This window comes from Moschus berezovskii, chromosome 6 (genome assembly GCF_049115385.1).
Source record: "Moschus berezovskii isolate FMDL1 chromosome 6, NW_MosBer_1.0, whole genome shotgun sequence".
Classification (NCBI taxonomy): Eukaryota; Metazoa; Chordata; class Mammalia; order Artiodactyla; family Moschidae; genus Moschus; species Moschus berezovskii.
The window spans coordinates 106857682-106878270 of NC_142465.1; the positions used below are offsets into that span (position 1 = coordinate 106857682).

General features: G+C 43.5%; 1 protein-coding gene across 1 annotated transcript in view; it reads left to right on the plus strand.

The window, feature by feature from the left end:
- The window catches only part of LOC129536142 (scavenger receptor cysteine-rich domain-containing protein DMBT1-like), a 141847-nt gene that overhangs the window by 62870 nt on the left and 58388 nt on the right, over positions 1–20589 (plus strand). Inside the window, 3 exon segments of the mRNA XM_088837051.1 lie at positions 917–1058; positions 3677–3759; positions 14576–14662. Coding sequence (XP_088693177.1) covers positions 917–1058; positions 3677–3759; positions 14576–14662 — 312 coding nt within the window.

The window sequence follows — 20589 nt, forward strand, 5'->3', positions numbered from 1 at the left end:
CTGGGACCCAAGTTCAATCCCTGGTCAAGCAACTAAGATCCCACAAGCATTGTTCAGTAGCCAAAAAGAAAAGAAAACTTGATTATTTGAGCATATTTATGAAATCCACAAATAGGACAAGTATTTTAATAACTCTTCTGTGCTGTCTTATACATGAAAGGTAGTCAGAGATTTTAAAAAATGTACTGCAGTATTGAATTTGTGAAGTATTCTGATAATTTAAGATGAGCTGTGTATATGTCAGCACTAATGTACAAAATCTATGATATGCAGTGGCCTCAACATTAAGCCATGTTGGTAGTTCATAGATCAGAGTTTGTGGTCAGCTAAAGTCTAATTTGCTCCAGACTTTTCAGTAGCCGAGAGAAGACACTCATTTTCTAGAAAAGATCATTTCTCCATCTGAGGGCCTGTGTGGTCCCTGGGAAGGGGTGTCCTGTGGCTGCACCTTGATACTATTTGTGGACATTTGGAAACAGGCGTTAACTAGGAGCAGAGCTGGTTTGTGAGTGAGGAACTCAGGTTTTCCTGTCTCCACTCTCCCTCTCATGGTGATTTCACGTCTGTCAGTTGTGAGAGGAGAACATGAAATTCGTTGGTCTGTTCTTACCATTCTGGTGCATCTCCCTGCTGATTGTGTAGCCTGGAGGCAGGTCTTCCCAGAGCTCCTGTGTGAGCACAGGTCTCCTGTGATGCAGGGTTTCCACATGAGCTGAGGCCCCAGAGACTACATGGACCGGATCTGAGAGGTCAGCCCGGGTCCATCCTCACTGTAACTGATGTGAAATAGCCTGAGCCTCCTGGCCACACCTGGGTCCCAGGGGTGCTTTGTCATCACCACTTACTTGACTCACTTCCACAACACGGTCTGGTCCCCTTGTCTCAGTTCTAATCGTACTTTTCTTTACTATTTCAGACTCTTCTCTGTTCGTCCTTGGAGAGGAAGCTGATCCTGGGGAAGGAGAAGAGAGCCCATGGCTGTTCCAGGAGGATAAAGGGGACCCTGGGTACGATGACGTTGAACTCAGTGTCCCAGGAACATCCACAGTGACTTTCCCGTGATGTTATATTAAATATGAGATGAAGCCTGAGATATTCTAATTGCCTGTATTTCAAAAGAGTAATCCTGACCTGTATTTGTGTTATATGGAAATTGTTCAAAATGAAATATTCTGAATAAAGTAACTTTTTGCTGTGTTGCTAATTTAGCAAGTTCCACGTCAAATGCTTTTAAAGGACTGGTCTGGTTCTCAAACACCATTTGCCTCAAAGGAAAACAAGATGTACTGCCCTCTTTTCTCACCTCCTTCAAAGGCTAATGAGGGCATGACTTTGCCTAGGATCACAAATGCTCCAGGTCACTCTTACTTAGAAAAAGCATCCAAACTTGGTCCACATTCACACCCTCATTTCTAGCAAAATGAACTTGTCAACCAAAAATTATAGTCAGAACCCGATAGAGTTATTTTATTTGGTGGGAATGTTTAGGACTCCAGCCCCTGGAGACTGCATCTCAGTAGCTCTGAGAAAACTGCTCCAAGGAGGCAGGATGGGAAGTCAGCCTATATACAAGTTTGCAACAAAGGGAACAGTCTGAACATCAAAGATCAGGTGTCAAGTTAAGGAAGTTAGCATTCTGTTTCTGGGAAGATGCAAGCCTCTTGACTCACTAAATTCTTTCCTTTCATATGTACCTCAGCTATATGGGGCCAATCCTGTTTCCTTGTTCACCTTAAGGTGTGGCAGATGGTTGCTTCTTGCATTCCCCCAGCTCCTCAGCAATCACCATGGTGGGTGGCAGCATCCCCTGGATCAAAGTTTTGGAGCCCTCATTCACATCTGAAGGCCAGAAATCACTGACATTTCTTCTTTATTGATATGGCAGGAGATATTTTCATTTCACAAACTCATGGGAAAAAACCCATTCCTGTATGTTCTTGTCTGAGATGTCACATCACCTGTTTTTAACCTATTCTTGGGCACCAGACTTGGATGTGAGTTTTAAAGTGGGGCATTGGCTGGTGGGAGAGAATGGATACAGCTTTCCTTATCCTGCCTTAATTTTCACGGACCAGTTAAAAATCTAGGTAACTACATCTCCCTTTTTCATCTTTCATTCCCTAGGTTACTTTATCTGTTTATTTCTCAAGCAGATATAGATTCCTTTTTGCTCTTCTCCCATATCTAGTTGGTTACCAAATCTTTATGAATCCATTCTTTCCATCTCTTTGTACTATTTCTTCAGGATGTTGCTATTTCTTGTCTATGCCATTATCTATCCTTCTGAGTGAATTACATCAGCTCATCTCTCTTTCTAAGTTGATGGAGGGCAAATTGGTTCTCACCACACCCTGCATCCAGGTGGGACAAGAGGGCAAGAAAGTGGAGACCTAGGCAAAGGGGATGCAGAAGAAAGGATGTAGATGGGAAGATCAGGAACATTTGGGTATTTATGTTTCAAATATGTGGATGGGGGTGTCTGATATGATTGAAAATTTAGAGGAAGAATTTCAGACTAGTGAACTTCTCTGAAAACATATTGTTTCAAGATTGCTTTAATCTGGTTACTATTGAAAATGTAAACATGATCCTGCTGTGATTCTTCAGGGTAGAGACAGCTGTCATGTAGGAGCGGCCAAGTAAATATTACCTTCCTTTACATAACACGTCTCCCCCCACCCCCATTCCATTGTGGACATGGAGAAGCTGCTGAACTAATATAAGAACTGAGAGTGCTGGCCTGGCTGTGAGCTGAGTCCACCCATTTACTGCTTGACGGCCTGCATGGTGTCCAGGGCTCTATCCTACGCTCACACTTGCAGTCTTCGTAGTTCTAGGCTGTGTTTGGGGATGGGAAGATGCCCAGGACTTCTCCCAGGGCAGCTCACATATCTATTCACCATTAGGAAGTGATGAAATCAATGACATATGATAAAAGAAATAAAGTATACCCACCAAGAAGCTCAGTGAACCCCAAAAAACACAGATAAACAATCCAATTCAGGAAAAGAATACTTGAACAAAATGAGATTTAAAATATTTCTTATCATTATGATTATTTTTTTTTAATTTTTGGTTTTACTGGGTCTTTGTTGCTGCACATGGACTTTCTCTAGTTGCAGCAAGGAGGCACTGCTCTTGAGGACAGCAGGCACTACTCTTGAGGGCAGCAGGCTTCTCTATGCGGGGGCTTCTCTTGTTTGGAGCACAGGCGCTAGGCACTCAGGCTTCAGTAGAGGTAGCGTGCAGGCTCCTATTTGCGTTTTGCAGGTACCAGAGCACGGGCTCAGGAGTTGTTGTGCACAGACTGAGTTGCTCCGCAAAGGAAATTGATTGTTTTACAGAGATAGAAAGCATAAAAAAGGAAGCAACAAGGAGTTTACTGATGGTTTAGTGGTTAGGAGTCTATGCTTTCACTGCTGTGCCTGGATTCGATCCTGGTCTGAGAACTGAGATCCCTCAATCTCTGCAGTGAGGCCAAAAAAGAAGGAACCACAAAGAAATTCTGTTGCTTAAGATTCAATGAATGAAATGCAACAAAATGAAAAATGCTACAGAGAGCATCAGCAACAGCAGGAGAATCTGTAATGTAGAAGACAATTGAAGTTACCCAGCCAGAAGACAAAGAAGAAAAAATGTGAAAGAACCTGTGTGAACTATGGGGTAACATTCACAGAAACAGCCTGCACATTATTGGAGTCCCAGACGGAGAAGAGAGGGAGGAAGAGACAGAGATTGTGCTTAAAGAAATAATACCAGGTAAGCCCCAAACTGGATCCGATTTAGACATCCAAGTTCATGTAGCTAATAGGTCATCCCTCGGAGTTCATTCAAAACTATTCTCTCCAAGACACATTTCCTATAATCAAGACAAAGAGAGAATTTTAGAAGCATTAAGAGAAAAGTAAATGCTCACCAAAAAGAAATTCCCTTAAGAATATCACTGGGTTTCTGAGAATAAACCTGGCAGGCCAGGAGAGAATAGGATGATATATTCAAATTGATGAAAGTAAAACTCTGCCAACCAAGAATACTTTTCTCAGGAAGGTTGTCTTTCAGAAATGAAGATGATATCAAGACTTTCCCAAACAAACAACAGTTGAGGAAGTTCACCAACACAGGTTTGTCTTACAAGATTGCTGAAGGGAGTTCTTCAAGCTAAAAGAAGGATACTAATTATCATATGAAAGAAGATGCAACAGACTTGTAAATGTAAATATGTAATCCAATTCAGAATACTCTAATATACAAACTATACAGTGAAAGTGAAAGTCGCTCAGTCGTGTCCAACTCTTTACAACCCCCTGGACTGTCCATGGAATTCTCCACGCCAGAATACTGGAGTGGATAGCCTATCCCTTCTTCAGGGGATCCTCCTGACCCAGGAGAGGAACCGGGGTCTCCTGCATTGCAGGTGGATTCTTTACCAACTGAGCTATCAGGGAAGCCCACAAAACATACTTTGGACTCGTAAATGTAAATGTGCAATACAATTCAGAATACTCTAATACTGAATATGGTAGTATGCTAACCAGTTAACTGTAGTCTAAAGAAAGTATTAAAATAACTATAAAGAAAAGTTTTTTGTTAGTGGATATACAATATAAAGAAAGGCAAATTCTGACATCAAAAACAGAAAGTGTAAGGGGATAAAAAGGTATAGCTTTTGTATGTGATTGAAATTAATTTATCAGTGTACTATACACTGTTGTGTCTATAAGATGTTATATATGAGCCTCACAGCAACAAAAATGTAAAAACCTACAGTAGAGTCACAAAAAGTAAAGAGAAAGGAGTCAGACCACACCATTATCCAAAGTTATCAGCTCACAGTTCTAACTGTTGTGCAGAACAGTTGAGTTGTCCTGGTCTCTACAGCATCCTTCAGGATCAGCCCCAGAGGACTCTCCTTTCACAAAGTGAAAGATGAATTAGTCTGCTTGTTGTTGTTGTTGTTGTTTAAGCAAAAGAACTCTTTCTGGAGCTCATTTCCTTCCTTATGTCATACAGACAGTGCAGCTGTAATTTTTAATTGCAAACTTTCTTCCTGTGATGTCGCTGTGAGGTTTTACTTGAAAAACTGCCAAATGATAAATCATATGAATACCCTGTCTCCTTCGTTGGGTCTGATTAAGACTTAATAGGAGGCCACATGTTAGTATGTTGCGGTTTGTCTTGTATATCCTTAGAGATAGAGATTTGCATCGTTTGTTGGGACATGTCTGTTGGTGATAAGCTCCCTCTGTTTGAAAATCAAAATTTGCCCTGTTAATGGCTGAAAACTTTTGCCTTTAAAACAAAAATGTCAGTTAGCTAAGTGATGTCCTCAAAAATAGTTCTCTGTATTTAAGATAATTTCTCTTGAATGTCTAGCAGGGTCTAATTCAGTCATTCAATAAACATTATCTGAGCATCTATTAAGTTAAAGAGAGTGGAAATACAGAGCTTATACTCAGGTACAGGCCTCACTCCAATCCTGGGCCCTGGAAGGGCCTTAGCAGATACTTGCAGCCTGCAGGAGCCTTGGGCAACATGCCCAGATGGGGAAGGAGTCAATGATAAGGAAAAGAGAATGTGTTCACAGATTTTTAGATGTTAAAGGAGGAACACATTTTGCTGTATTTCCAGTGTTCTTAGGCTGATCTGCGGGCTTCCCTGGTGGCTCAGAGGGTAAAGCATCTGCCTGCAAAGAGGGAGACCTGGGTTCGATCCCTGGGTGGGGAAGATTCCCCTGGAGAAGGAAATGGCAACCCACTCCAGTATTCTTACCTGGAAAACCCCATGGATGGAGAAGCCTGGTGGGCTACAGTCTATGAAGTCGCAAAGAGTCAGACATGACTGAGTGACTTCACTTTCACCTTCACTTTAGGCTGGCTGATCTGCAGGCTGGACTCAGCTGCATCAAAGCTCCACATGCAGTAGAGAATCAGGTCATAGAGTTGAAGTCTGAGCAACCACTCAGCCTTTGAACACTGAGTGCCATCCCAGTGGCACTAATCTTGGATTTAAGTGGTTTAAGAATGACCACCTGCAAGAACTCAATAGCTCTGGAGTTGGTAATTACATCAACTCTGAGCAGAGATGGATTAATCATGAAGGTAATGAAGACTCACCTTCACAGACTCTCCTTGCACCAACTCCTCCTATGTTCCGAGGCAGGCCCTAGGGCTGTGCTCACAAGGATATAAGTTTTGAATGTGCCATTTTATTGAGTTGAGGGGAAAAAAAATTAGCAAAATTATTTCTTACTCAAAGGTGAAGAATTCTTTCTGTGGAAAATTCTTCAAAGATGGGAATACCGGGCCACCTTATCTGTCTCCTGAGAAATCTGTATGCAAGTCAAGAAGCAAGAGTTAGAACCAGACATGGAACAATGGACTGGTTCCAAATTGGGAAAGGAGTATGTCAAGGTTGTATATTGTCACCCTGCTTATTTAACTTATATGCAGAGTTCATCATGCGAAATGCTGGGTTGGATGAAGCACAGGCTGGAATCAAGATTGCCGGGAGAAATATCAATAACCTTAGATATGCAGATGACAGCACCCTTATGGCAGAAAGTGAAGAGGAACTAAAGAGCCTCGTGATGAAAGTGAAAGAGGAGAGTGAAAAAGCAGGCTTAAAACACAACATTCAAAAAATGAAAATCACCACATCTGGTCCCATCACTCCATGGCAAATAGATGAAGAAACAATGGAAACAGTGAAAGACTCTATTTTGGGGGGCTCAAAAATCAAAGCAGATGGTGACTGCAGCCATGAAATTAAAAGATGCTTGCTTCTTGGAAGAAAAGTTATGACCAACCTAGACAGCATATTAAAAAGCAGAGACATTACTTTGCCAACAAAGGTCCATCTAGTCAAAGCTATGTTTTTTTCCAATAGTCATGTATGGATATGAGAGCTGGACCATAAAGAAAGGTTAGCACCGAAAAATTGATGCTTTTGAACTGTGGTGTTGGAGAAGTCTCTTGGACTGTAAGGAGATCCAACCAGTCAATCCTGAAGGAAATCAGTACTGAGTATTCATTGGAAGGACTGATGTTGAAGCTGAAACTCCAATACTTTGGCCACCTGATGCAAAGAACTGACTCATTGGAAAAAACCCTGATGCTGGGAAAGATTGAAGATGAGAGGAGAAGAGGACGACAGAGGATGAGATGGTTGGATGGCATCACTGACTCAATGGCCATGAGTTGAGCAAGCTCCAGGAGTTGGTGATACAGGGAAGCCTGGTGTGCTCCAGTCCACGGGGTCACAAAAAGTTGGACACTACTGATCGACTAGACTGAACTGAAAGGTGAAGAAGTAAATTACGTGCATAGAGCAGTAAATGCAGGAATCAGATTTGTTCAGGAAATCAAGAAGAAACTGAGGGGGCTTAGAAAGCACATGCTGCCTTTTCACTAGTACAGGATTCAGTTCAGTTCAGTTCAGTCGCTCAGTCGTGTCCGACTCTTAGCGACCCCATGAACCACAACACGAAAGGCCTCCCTGTCCATCACCAACTCCCGGAGTTCACTCAAACTCATGTCCACAGAGTCGGTGATGCCATCCAGCCATCTCATTCTCTGTCGTCCCCGTCTCCTCCTACCCCCAATCGCTCCCAGTATCAGAGTCTTTTCCAGTGAGTCAACTAGTCACATGAGGTGGCCAAAGTATTGGAGTTTCAGCTTTAGCATCAGTCCTTCCAATGAACACCCAGGATTGATCTCCTCTAGAATGGACTGGTTGGATCTCTTTGCAGTCCAAGGGACTCTCAAGAGTCTTCTCCAGCACCACAGTTCAAAAGCATCAATTCTTCGGCGATCAGCTTTCTTCACAGTCCAACTCTCACATCCATACATGACCATGGGAAAAACCATAGCCTTGACTAGACGGACCTTTGTTAGCAAAGTAATGTCTCTGCTTTTTAATATGCCATCTAGGCTGGTCATAACTTTCCTTCCAAGGAGTAAGCGTCTTGATTGGTGGAAGGTAAAAATAAGATCAGAGATGATGGACTGACTAACTCAGAGGAAAGGAGAGCTGTTTAATGATGAAGGTTGAGACGCTAAGAGACAAATTTGGGAAACTGAGCCTGACTGTCAGCACAGAGTGATGTAAAGGGAACAGGAGATGCAGCAGGGGCGGGTGCTCTTAAACAGAACTTAGATCTAGTTGTTTGTAAATCAGAAATGGTGACTGAGAAACAACCAAGCCCAACAGAGGAAGCAAGGTGAGATCAGAGGGATTAGCTTAAAACAAAGACACAGAAAGAAGAGGAGATCCAGGAAAGGACCTGCTTCATGTGACAGATTCTGTCTTCTTTTCAAGTTTTCTTTTTCCTTTGTATCCATCAGAAGAGACTCTGCTCTGCCGCTGGAAGAAGTGATCCCCAAATCTCACACATACACACACACATATAGACACAAACACACACACATATACACACATATAGACACATACACACACACATATAGAAACACACACATACATACACATGCACACACACACACACTCATCACAACCTATAGTCATTTGTGGTCAGTGAGACTCTTTCATGTCCACCATCTGGAACATACAGCTTCTGGGACAGAAAAGAGAGAGACTAGAGAATCACTCTTGGGCTTTTCATGCCTCCACTCAGAAGTGACACAGGTGACACCGCCTGTGTTTCATTGCCCAGAAGGAGTCACTGAGGACTAGAAATACAGCTATTTGATGAGCAATACTGTCCATCTACATCCTTCAGTACAACTCTTGAGAGCAGTGCTGTCAGTTTTTTCTCACCTTGGAGAAGCTTCTGAGGTACAGCTCAGTGCAGACATTGAACGTGATGCTACCCTCTCTGGGTGGGATTTGAAGGCGTTTTCTGTTTGGACCCTTTGGCTAGTGTGTCCCTGACTCTGTACTCCACCTCAGTCTATGCCGAGTGGGATTAGTCAGATTCGTGTCTCCCCATCCCCCACCTGCCTTCTCCACTCAGTATCACTGACTGCAGGGTGATTTTCAGCGTTTGTCCATGCATTCATTTCTTTAGCTTTCCAATATTTGTTAAACTCTTCCTATGTGCCTTTACTTGACCTTAAGGAGACACTGAAGACATTATACTTGCTCTCCAGAAGCCCACACTTTGGAGACAATATAGTATATATATGAAAGGTTTTATAGATTAAATAGATACAGCAGTAAGTTTTAGCTGGAGGAATTAGAAAGAATTCACAGAGGTGACAACTCTATGCATTTAAAAACAAGAGATTTATAAATTTTCTTTTTGTAATAGGCTTAAAAATGTGTCCTCTAGAATTCAAATATACATAAATGTAATATTCTCTATTTTTATCACTGTTTTCATCTTGTGCACTAGCAAGGGATGTTTGTGTGGATTGAAAGTTCCATAAAGTTAACACAGACTCTCCTATTTAAAATTTGTCCCGCAACTTAGGTTGGGTTCATTGTAATAACTATCTTGTCATTTCTAGTTCAAGGTCCCTGCTGAGACCAGTTTTCCTGTATTTAAGGAAGCATCTTCTTGTCTCTCCTCCCACAGATGGTGTCTGGGGTGGGAGGGCTTCTTCCTTTCCAACAGCAATGGGGAAGGGTTCTTGGTCTGTTTGCTCTCCACTTAGAATCTGCTTGTCCTTAATTTAGTAGCTTTGATCGTCTCTGGTCTCTGTGTATCTGATGCTGCACTATGGGGAAATAAATGAGGCCAATTCAGAGCCATACTCTTTGTTTGATATTGCTGGTTATATACCGTAAAGGGCTGAACAGAGATGATGGGCTGGACGTCACCAGCTCATGACCTTGCTCCTTCTTTTATGCCCTTGTGATGAGGTGGTCTTTGGTAAAGGAGACTTTACAAACCCTAGTCCCATCCATCCACGCAAGGAACACAGATGGTGAAGCAGGTCTCCAATGCTTTGGTGTAACAACTCAATGAATTATTTCCTTTTAAATTGTGTACCACTATTTTAATTTTAAAATATCTTGTATTTTAGTCACTCTGTCTGATTAGTCCTGAGGAAATGTTCCTCAAGCAAGCAGGTTTAATTATTAACTTTCCTGGCAAATAATAATAAAAATAATGAACCTCTGAAACTTCTATTTTCTCATGGTGATTTGGGAATAATAATGCTACAGATTGTATTGCTTTACCATAAGACCAAGTAAACAGTTAGCCTAAGTTAAAGAACTGGATTCTTCCTGCTCTTTGCTTCTGCACTTCTAATTCAATATGGAAGCTGTTGAAATAAAATTTTTATAAAAAAATTTCTTCCTGTTACAGTTATGTGTGGTTTGAATTGAAAATGTGCTAAATGATAAATACATAAACATCCTGACCACTTGGCCATATCTGATTAAGACAAGAACAGGAGGCTTCATGGCCTTCACCTGTCAGGGTGCTGTGGTTTATCTTCTTTATCTTCAGATATACAAAGACACTTGCAGCTTTTTTATACGTGTTTAGAACTGGCTCTCTCAGCACTGCTCTTGGAATAGGGCTAGCCTTGTTTCTGGTATTGCAATTTACTGCATTCATTGCAGCAAAGTGTTGAAGTGAACCATGGCTTATACCATTTGATCATATTGAAATATCATTACAAGTGACACAACTTGCATTGTGCTCTTAAGTCCTCACAACAAGTTAAATTATTTCTCAAAAGATTTCTTTTGATTGAAATGAATTGTGTAAAACACCTGACTGACATTCATTCATTCATTCAGGTATACAAGAGACACCATTTAGGATTTTTTATTAGCAGGCTTTGGGGATAAGGAGGTGAATTAGACACAGAACTTTTACCAAGTCCATTAATAAAGTAAAATTAGCAAGTAAACAACTTAATTCATGAGGTTCATAGTTGGTAGGGTCAAAGTTCATGAGCAGTAGAATGGGGGACAGAGAGAAGGGGTGACGTGTGGAAGACTCACAACTCTGGCACCAATCACCATCACAGAAGTCAGAACTCTAGGAGAGTTTTGATAGCTCCAGTCAAGGCTCCAGATAATAGAATTTAATTCCTGTTTTAGAGTTCTGTGATTCCTGGGATGGGATGGAGAGAGGGGCCCTAATATTGCTTCTCCATCACTACTATGTACTACTGTTAACTAGTGGTTATATCTCTTACTAATCCAACTCATTTAATTCTAACCAAAACTCTGTCAATTAGGCACAAAGATAACTCTCCTTTTACAGACTAAGCCACTACACAGAGAGTGTAAGGATCCTGTACAAAGTCACACACATGGCATGTGGCTGAGCTCTGAGTCAGGCCAGGGCAGACTGGTTCCTGAGCCTGCACTCTCTCAAGTTTATTTTAGACAAAGTTGGTTAATGGCCTCCCTAAAGCTTTCCTCCTTCAAATCTTGGATGAGATTGGACACTGAGGTTTTCTTATGCGTCAGAGAAGACATACCTTCATCAGAGGGTAAATTGGTCCGTGTTGATGCTGCACTCCCAGCTCTTGGGGTCGCAGGTGCTGGGGACCCTATACTAGCCCTGAGTTAGCCCCGCCTTTGCAGCCCACCCCTCCCTATAATACAGTCTGGAGCCCCTAACAGTGTCTTACCTGTGATATCTCAATCCCGAGGTGAGATCATGTGTATCTGGTTCACTAAACGCATCCCTGTGTCATCCTGTGGGAGGGATGAGTGGACCCCAGGAAGCATGTCCTGTGTTCTAGGTGTCTGCCTCATGGATTCTGGTGATGCTGTGGAGTCCATAACTGGGTAAGGAATGATGACTCTGGGCCCCAGGGGGAGTAGAGCATCGACTCTAAGTGACTGAGCAGATCCTGGTCCTATTCCAGCCCCTGAGTTTATATTCTGGTTCTGACATTTATAATCAGTTATTATCACTACTGTGCCAAGCATCCAGAAGGAGATGGAGTTCATGTACAGATGGGGGCTTGGAAGTGAGAGGAACACAGAACAAGTAAGTGACTGTTATAAAATAAAATATTAGCACCTTTAAATAGAAAGAGAAAAAAATGTGTTCAATTGACTTTTCTCCCTTTTCATTTACCTGAGTCTCAAATAGGAAGGACGGGCATGACAGGACTGAGAAGCTCTGTCTGCTGACCAGGATGAGGAGTCCATCTGGTGGGGGATATGACAGGGCTGTGGACTGGCCCACAGCTGCCCTCAGTGTTGGCTTCACTGAGACCTCAAGGTGTGTGGGGGGGGTGGGGGGTGCATGGAGCCATCCATCTCTGAGCTCTGGTGGGGATTCTGAAGTGTGTGTGTCACAGATCTGTCCTTCCCCCATCTCTGCTGAAATGATGAGAGTCAGGGTGAGGGGGCCTCAGTGTGGGCTTGTGTGGACCACAGGGGTGCATCATGGGAATCTTTAGCCTGAGAAGGCATGAGGCATGGGGGGAGCATGTTAGTGACCTTGAGTTTTGTCACTATCTTATATCCCCTTACTGTCCTTCTCGGTCTCTATTCACCCCAGGACTACTTTCTGGTTACCATCTGGGAGCTTCTGATCAGTGGAAACAGAACAAGGCAGCAATGGCCACATGAACTTCAGCCCCTTCTGCTTTTCTCTGTCCCCTCATCCACCTGGGCTTCCATTCTTGTCACTGCTTTTCCCCTTAAATGTAGGATGAAGGAGGTGGGGTCACTGATAATTTCGGGCAGCATGAACCCCTTCTCTTTTCTGCTTCACAGGCCTCATTTAGACCCCTTGCCGGCATCCGGTCCCATCACCTCATGGGAAATAGATGGAAAAAACAGTGGAAACAGTGTCAGACTTTATTTTTTGGGGCTCCAAAATCACTGCAGATGCTGATTGCAGCCATGAAATTAAAAGACGCTTACTCCTTGGAAGGAAAGTTATGACCAACCTTGATAGTATATTAAAAAGCAGAGACATTACTTTGCCAACCAAGGTCCGTCTAGTCAAGGCTATGGTTTTTCCCGTGGTCATGTATGGATGTGAGAGTTGGACTGTGAAGAAAGCTGATCACCGAAGAATTGATGCTTTTGAACTGTGGTACTGGAGAAGACTCTTGAGAGTCCCTTGGACTGCAAGGAGATCCAACCAGTCCATTCTAGAGGAGATCAGTCCTGGGTGTTCATTGGAAGGACGGATGCTAAAGCTAAAACTGCAATACTTTGGCCACCTCATGCGACGAGTTGACTCACTGGAAAAGACTCTGATGCTAGGAAAGGTTGGGGGCGGGAGGAGAAGGGGACGACAGAGAATGAGATGGCTGGATGGCATCACCGACTCTGAGACATGAGTTTGAGGGAACTCCGGGAGTTGGTGATGGACAGGGAGGCCTGGCGTGCTGTGATTCATGGGGTCGCGGAGAGTCGGACACGACTGAGCGACTGAACTGAACTGAACTGAACTGCAGCTACTGTGTAGCAGAATACTTTCTATTTATCCTTCTGTCTGGGGCAGTTCCCTTAAATTATATTTTGCATCTTCTTTAGTAATGGCTTATAATACAATGAATCTTATCAAACCAAACTGTCAATATGCAAAGGGGGAAATTGTGAAGTTTAGGAAACCTAAGTCTTTCTAAACTGTATGTTTTATTCTAGAGATACCCAAATCCTATTTTGGCAGGCTAGAGTTGAATGATGACTCCTACTTTCTCTTTGTTTCCTATAACAGCAATCTCTTTCTCTCTTGAAGCATTATTTGGTGGCTAGCCGAAAGGGATATTTCACAAAAACTGAAATGCAATAAAGGGGAAGGGATTTAGTGTGTCTGAAAATCCCTTACAGGGCTTCCCAGGTGGCTCAGCAGTAAAGAACCCACCTGCCAATCCAGGAGACACAGGAGACATGGGTTCAATCCCTGAGTCAGAAAGATCCCCCAGAGAAGGAAATGGCAACCCACTCCAGTATTCTTGCCTGGGAAATCCTGTGGACAGAGGAGCCTGGTAGGCTACAATCTATGGGGTTGCAAAGAGTCAGACACAACTGAGAATGCATGCATGTGCTCCAGTACCCAGGCTCCAGATCCTTCTGAGAAGGCGGGGAAAGACCAGCAAACTCATCCCCTCAACTTGATGGATCCCACCTCACTCCCACTGTGGTCACCTATGAATTCCTGTGCTCCTGGTCCTCACTTTCTGCTGGCCTGATAAATATTCTTGTATTTCAAGCCTTCTTGTAGTGCCCTTCCTTGTCCCTGAGCTCAGTCCCATAGAAGATCAATCCTTGATTCCACCAGAGATATTCTCCACAGGCCAAAAGATCCCCCACTCTAACCCTGTCAGAGCTCACACTCTATGGTATTGGTCAGGGTGATCAGATGAGAAAATGTCAGTCATGCTTTTTGATGCAACTTTTCTACACCAGCCTCTGTCACGGAGCCCGGCTCTTAGGGACCACAGAAGCAGGAGGTCAAAGGACCGTGTTGCTCATATAAGGAGATGTGGAAGATTCAGAAGCTCATTGGTGTTTGAGCTTCAGAAAAGGGCAGATGCAGCCTCCGATAGTGCCTGAAATGGTGACAGGTGTCGCTATTGGCTCTCAGGAGGGAGGGTGTAGGGGTGGTCTATATAGACCCCGGTCGGCACCCTGACGCCCCCTCACAGGCTGATCCTGCAGCTGGGACTGTGACCTTGAGGACGTGGAGTCGGGATGGCTCTGAGCAGACACCTTGCCCTGCGCGGACTCTGTGTCCTCCTCCTCGGCACCATGGTGTGTGGTCAAGGTAAAAGCTGCCCTCTGTCCTGGGTCCACAGCAGGGAGTGGATGCCTTGGTGAAGGGAAAGGTGTCTGGAGTTCTGGAGCCAAGTCTCTGTGTTTTTGACCAAAAAGGAGCCACGCTGACTGTGAACACTGGTCCCTCTCCTGTGGGGGGGTCCACTTGTCGTAGCGGCAGATTTTACAGAGCAGTGAGGTTTGGTCTGGACCGAGCTGGGTCAGCCTGAGTCCCTCCACTGTCTGCCTTGTTCTCAGGGAGCTTCTAGGAGTCCCAGTGGCTCCCTGTGTGTGCAAGCTCCAGCGACTAACCTCAGCTGGGACTCTGGGCTGTTCCCACATGCTCCACAAGCCTGGTGTGTGAGCACTGCCCCTGGGTCCCCATGTTTCCTGTGTCTGTGCTCCTGTGGGCTCTGTGCTTCTCTGTGTGTGTGTGTTTGTGTTTGTAGTGTGTGAGGGGGCATGTAAAGGTTGTCTGTGGGTGTATGAGGCTGTATGAGGGTGTGGAGCCTGGCTGTGTGAGAGGAATGGGACTGCTGAGCAGGGACTGGGGGTGTTGGTCTGTGAAGCACACAGGGTGCCCACAGGGCTGGGTGTCATGTCTGCTGCATGTAACCAGATCAGAGATCATTGTGTACCTGCCTGCCTCTCTCTGGGTCCTCTCTTCCATCTTCTGGCCTCCCATATTTCTTGTCCTGCCTCAAAATGTAAATTTTATTTCATCAGGCATTTAGTAGTTTTCAACATTTCTGCTATTATGAAAAAAGTTGCTCTGAGCTTTTCTGTATTTAAATATAAGGACCATTCATGATTATTTCTCTAATGATATTCTCTGGGTGGAACTGTTGTTTCATGGGCTGTGAATATCCTTAAGGCTTTTGGTACATAGAGAGTATGTGCTTTTTGAAACATTTGCACTGAGTTTTATTTCCACTAGTATTGTGTGAGAATATTAGTTTCCACTTACCCTCACCTACATTTGCTTTTTACCAAGCTTTAAAATCTTATCCAGTTTCATAGGCAAAAACTAGCATATATTCACTAATTTAATGCTTCATTTCCTCCCTCATTGCTTCCTCATGACATCTGTGCTTTTTAAACTGTGATGTTTGTCATTTTGGCATGATTTATATTGGAGCTCTCTATACTATGACTGTCAGAGAAGGCAATGGCAACCCACTCCAGTACTCTTGCCTGGAAAATCCCAGGATAGAGGAGCCTGGTGGGCTGCCATCTATGGGGTCGCACAGAGTCAGACATGACTGAAGCGACTTAGCAGCAGCAGCAGCAGCATACTACAACTGTGACTACTACGCCAGTTCAGTTCAGTCACTCAGCTGTGTCTGCCTATTTGCGACCCCATGGACTGCAGCACGCCAGGCTTCCCTATCCATCATCAGCTCCTGGAACTTGCTCAAACTCATGTCCCTCGAGTCGGTGATGCCATCCAACCATCTCATCTTCCCTTCCACTTCTTCTCCTGCCTTCAATATTTCCCAGTATCAGGGTCTTTTCAAATGAGTCAGTTCTTCCCATTAGGTGGCCAAAGTATTGGAGCTTCAGCATCAGTCTTTCCAATGAATATTCAGGACTGATTTCCTTTAGTATTGACTGCTTTGATCTCCTTGCAGTCCAAGGGACTCTCAAGAGTCTTCTCCAATCAGTTCAGTTCAGTTCAGTCGCTCAGTCGTGTCCGACTCTCCGCGACCCCATGAATCACAGCACGCCAGACCTCCCTGTCCATCACCAACTCCCAGAGTTCACTCAAACTCATGTCCACAGAGTCAGTGATGCCATCCAGCCATCTCATTCTCGGTCGTCCCCTTCTCCTCCCGCCCCCAACATTTCCCATCATCAGAGTCTTTTCCAGTGAGTAAACTTGTTGCATGAGGTGGCCAAAGTATTGCAGTTTCAGCTTTAGCATCCGTCCTTCCAATGAACACCCAGGATCGATCTCCCTTAGAATGGACTGGTTGGATCTCCTTGCAGTACAAGGGACTCTCAAGAGTCTTCTCCAACACCACAGTTCAAAAGCATCAATTCTTCGGTGATCAGCTTTCTTCACAGTCCAACTCTCACATCCATACATAACCACGGGAAATACCATAGCCTTGACTAGACGGACCTTGGTTGGCAAAGTAATGTCTCTGCTTTTTAATATATTATCAAGGTTGGTCATAACTTTCTTTCCAAGGAGTAAGCGTCTTTTAATTTCATGGCTGCAATCAGCATCTGCAGTGATTTTGGAGCCCCAAAAAATAAAGTCTGACACTGTTTCTACTGTTTTTCCATCTATTTCCCATGAAGTGATGGGACCAGATGCCATGATCTTTGCTTTCTGAATGTTGAGCTTCAAGCCAACCTTTTCACTCTCCTCTTTCACTTTCATCAAGAGGCTTTTGAGTTCCTCTTCACTTTCTGCCGTAATGGTAGTGTCATCAGCATATCTGAGGTTATTGATATTTCTCCCGGCAATCTTGATTCCAGCTTGTGCTTCTTCCAGCCCAGCGTTCCTCATGATGTACTCTGCATATAAGTTAAATAAGCAAGGTGACAATATACAGCCTTGACACACTCCTTTTCCTATTTGGAACCAATCTGTTGTTCCATGTCCAGTTCTGACTGTTGCTTCCTGACCTGCATACAGGTTTCTCAAGAGGCAGGTCAGGTGGTCTGGGATTCCCATTTCTTTCAGAATTTTCCAGAGTTTATTGTGATCCACACAGTCAAAGGCTTTGGCATAGTCAATGAAGCAGACATAGATGTTTTTCTGGAACTCTCTTGCTTTCTCCATGATCCAGCGGATGTTGGCAATTTGATCTCTGGTGCCTCTGCCTTTTCTAAAACCTGCTTGAACATCTGGGAGTTCACGGTTCACATACTGCTGAAGCCTGGCTTGGAGAATTTTGAGCATCACTTTACTAGCATGTGAGATGAGTGCAATTGTGCAGTAGTTTAAGCATTCTTTGGCATTGCCTTTCTTTGGGATTGGAATGAAGACTGACCTTTTCCAGTCCTGTGGCCACTGCTGAGTTTTCCAAATTTGCTGGCATATTGAGTGCAGCACTTTCACAGCATCATCTTTCAAGATTTGAAATAGCTCAACTGGAATTCCATCACCACCACTAGCTTTGTTCGTAGTGATACTTTCTAAGGCCCACTTGACTTCACATTCCAAGATGTCTGGCTCTAGGTCAGTGATCACGTTATTGTGACTATCTTGGTCGTGAAGATCTTTTTTGTACAGTTCTTCTGTGTATTCTTGCCACCTCTTCTTAATATCTTCTGCTTCTGTTAGGTCCATACCATTTCTGTCCTTTATCAAGCCCATCTTTGCACGAAATGTTCCCTTGGAATCTCTAATTTTCTTGAAGAGATCTCTTGTTTTTCCTTTTCTATTGTTTTCCTCTATTTCTTTGCATTGATCGCTGAGGAAGGCTTTCTTATCTCTCCTTGCTATTCTTTGGAACTCTGCATTCAGATGCTTATATCTTTCCTTTTCTCCTTTGCTTTTCGCTTCTCTTCTTTTCACAGCTATTTGTAAGGCCTCCTCAGATAGCCATTTTGCTTTTTTGCATTCCTTTTCCATGGGGATGATCTTGGTCCCTGTCTCCTTTACAATGTCACGAACCTCCGTCCAGAGTTCATCAGGCACTCTATCAGATCTAGTCCCTTAAATCTATTCCTCACTTCCACTGTATAATCATAAGGGATTTGATTGAGGTCATATCTGAATGGTCTAGTGGTTTCCCCTACTTTCTTCAATTTAAGTCTGAATTTGGCAATAAGGAGTTCATGATCTGAGCCACAGTCAGCTCCTGGTCTTGTTTTTGCTAACTGTATACAGCTTCTCCATCTTTGGCTGCAAAGAACATAATCAATCTGATTTCGGTGTTGACCACCTGGTGATGTCCATGTGTAGAGTCTTCTCTTGTGTTGTTGGAAGAGGGTGTTTGCTATGACCAGTGACTTCTCTTGACAAAACTCTATTAGCCTTTGCCCTGCTTCATTCCGTGCTCCAAGGCCAAATTTGCCTGTTACTCCAGGTGTTTCTTGACTTCCTACTTTTGCATTCCAGTCCCCTATAATGAAAAGGACATCTTTTTTGGGTGTTAGTTCTAAAAGGTCTTGTAGGTCTTCATAGAACCGTTCAACTTCAGCTTCTTCAGCGTTACTGGTTGGGGCATAGGCCTGGATTACTGTAATATTGAATGGTTTGCCTTGGAAACGAACAGAAATCATTCTGTCGTTTTTAAGATTGCATCCAAGTACTGCATTTTGGACTCTTTTGTTGACCATGATGGCTACTCCATTTCTTCTAAGGGATTCCTGCCAACAGTAGTAGATATAATGGTCATCTGAGTTAAATTCACCCATTCCAGTCCATTTTAGCACAGTCCATATGCATCAATTCTTCAGTGCTCAGCTTTCTTTATGGTCCAATTCTCACATCCATACATGACTACTGGGAAAACCATAGCTTCAGCTAGATGGACTTTTGTCAGCAAAGTAATGTATCTGCTTTTTAATATGCTGTCTAGGTTGGTCATAGCTTTTCTTCCAGGAAGCAAGTGTCTTTTAATTTCATGGCTGCAGTCACCTTCTGCAGTGATTTTCAAGCCCCGCAAAATAAAGTCAGCCACTATTCTCATTGTTTTCCCATCTATTTGCCATGAAGTGATGGAACCAGATGCCATGTCTTAGTTTTTTGAATGTTGAGCTTAAAGCCAACTTTTTATTCTCCTCTTTCACTTTCATCAAGAGGCTCTTTAGTTCTTCTTCACTTTCTGCCATAAGGGTGGTGTCATCAGCATATCTGAGGTTATTGATACTTTTCCGGGCAATCTTGATTCCAGCTTGTGCTCCATTTAGCCTGGCATTTCTCATGATGTACTCTGCATATAAGTTAAATAAGCAGGATGATAATAAACAGTCTTGACGTACTTCTTTCCCAATTTGGAACCAGTCTGTTGTTCTATGTACAGTTCTAACTGCTGCTTCCTGACCTGCATACAGATTTCTCAGGAGGCAGGTAAGGTGGTATGGTGTTCCGGTGTTCCCATCTCTTTAAGAATTTCCCACAGTTTGTTGTGATCCACACAGTCAAAAGCTTTGGTGTAGTCAATGAAGCAGAAGTAGATGTTTTTCTGGAACTCTCTTGCTTTTTCGATGACCCAGCAATTTTGGCAATTTTATCTCTGGTTCCTCTGCCTTTTCTAAATACAGCTCAAAGTTCTGGAAGTTCACAGTTTATGTACTGTTGAATCCTGGCTTGGAGAATTTTGAGCATTACTTTGCTAGTGTGTGAGATGAGTGCAATTGTGCAGTAGTTTGAGCATTCTTTGGCATTGCCTTTCTTTGGGATTGGAATGAAAACTAATCATTTCCAGTCCTGTGGCCACTGCTGGGTTTTCCAAATTTGCTGGCATATTGAGTGCAGCACTTTCACAGCATCATCTTTTAGGATTTGAAATAGCTCAGCTGGAATTCCATCACTTCCACTAGTTGTTACCTATATGAATTTGAGTGCACAACAGTCCTACAAGGCAGGATACATTTATCTCAAAAAACAGATTAGGAAACTGAGGCAAAGCAAAGTTAAGTGAAAAGTGAAAGTGAAGTCGCTCAGTCATGCGACCCCATGGACTGTAGCCTACCAGGCTCCTCTGTCTATGAGATTTTCCAGGCAAGAATACTGGAGTGGGTTGCCATTTCCTTCTCCAAAATCACCTGCCTAAATAAGACAGATTAAGATTTGAGTAAGTAGCACTGGTAAAATTAGAACCCGAGCATTGGCCTTTCCAGGTGGTATTAGTGGTAAAGAAGCCACCTGCCAATGCAGGAGATGTAAGAGACATGGGTTCTATCCCTGGGTCAGAAAGATCACATGGAGAAGGGCATGGCAACCCACTCCAGTATTCTTGCCTGGAGAATCCC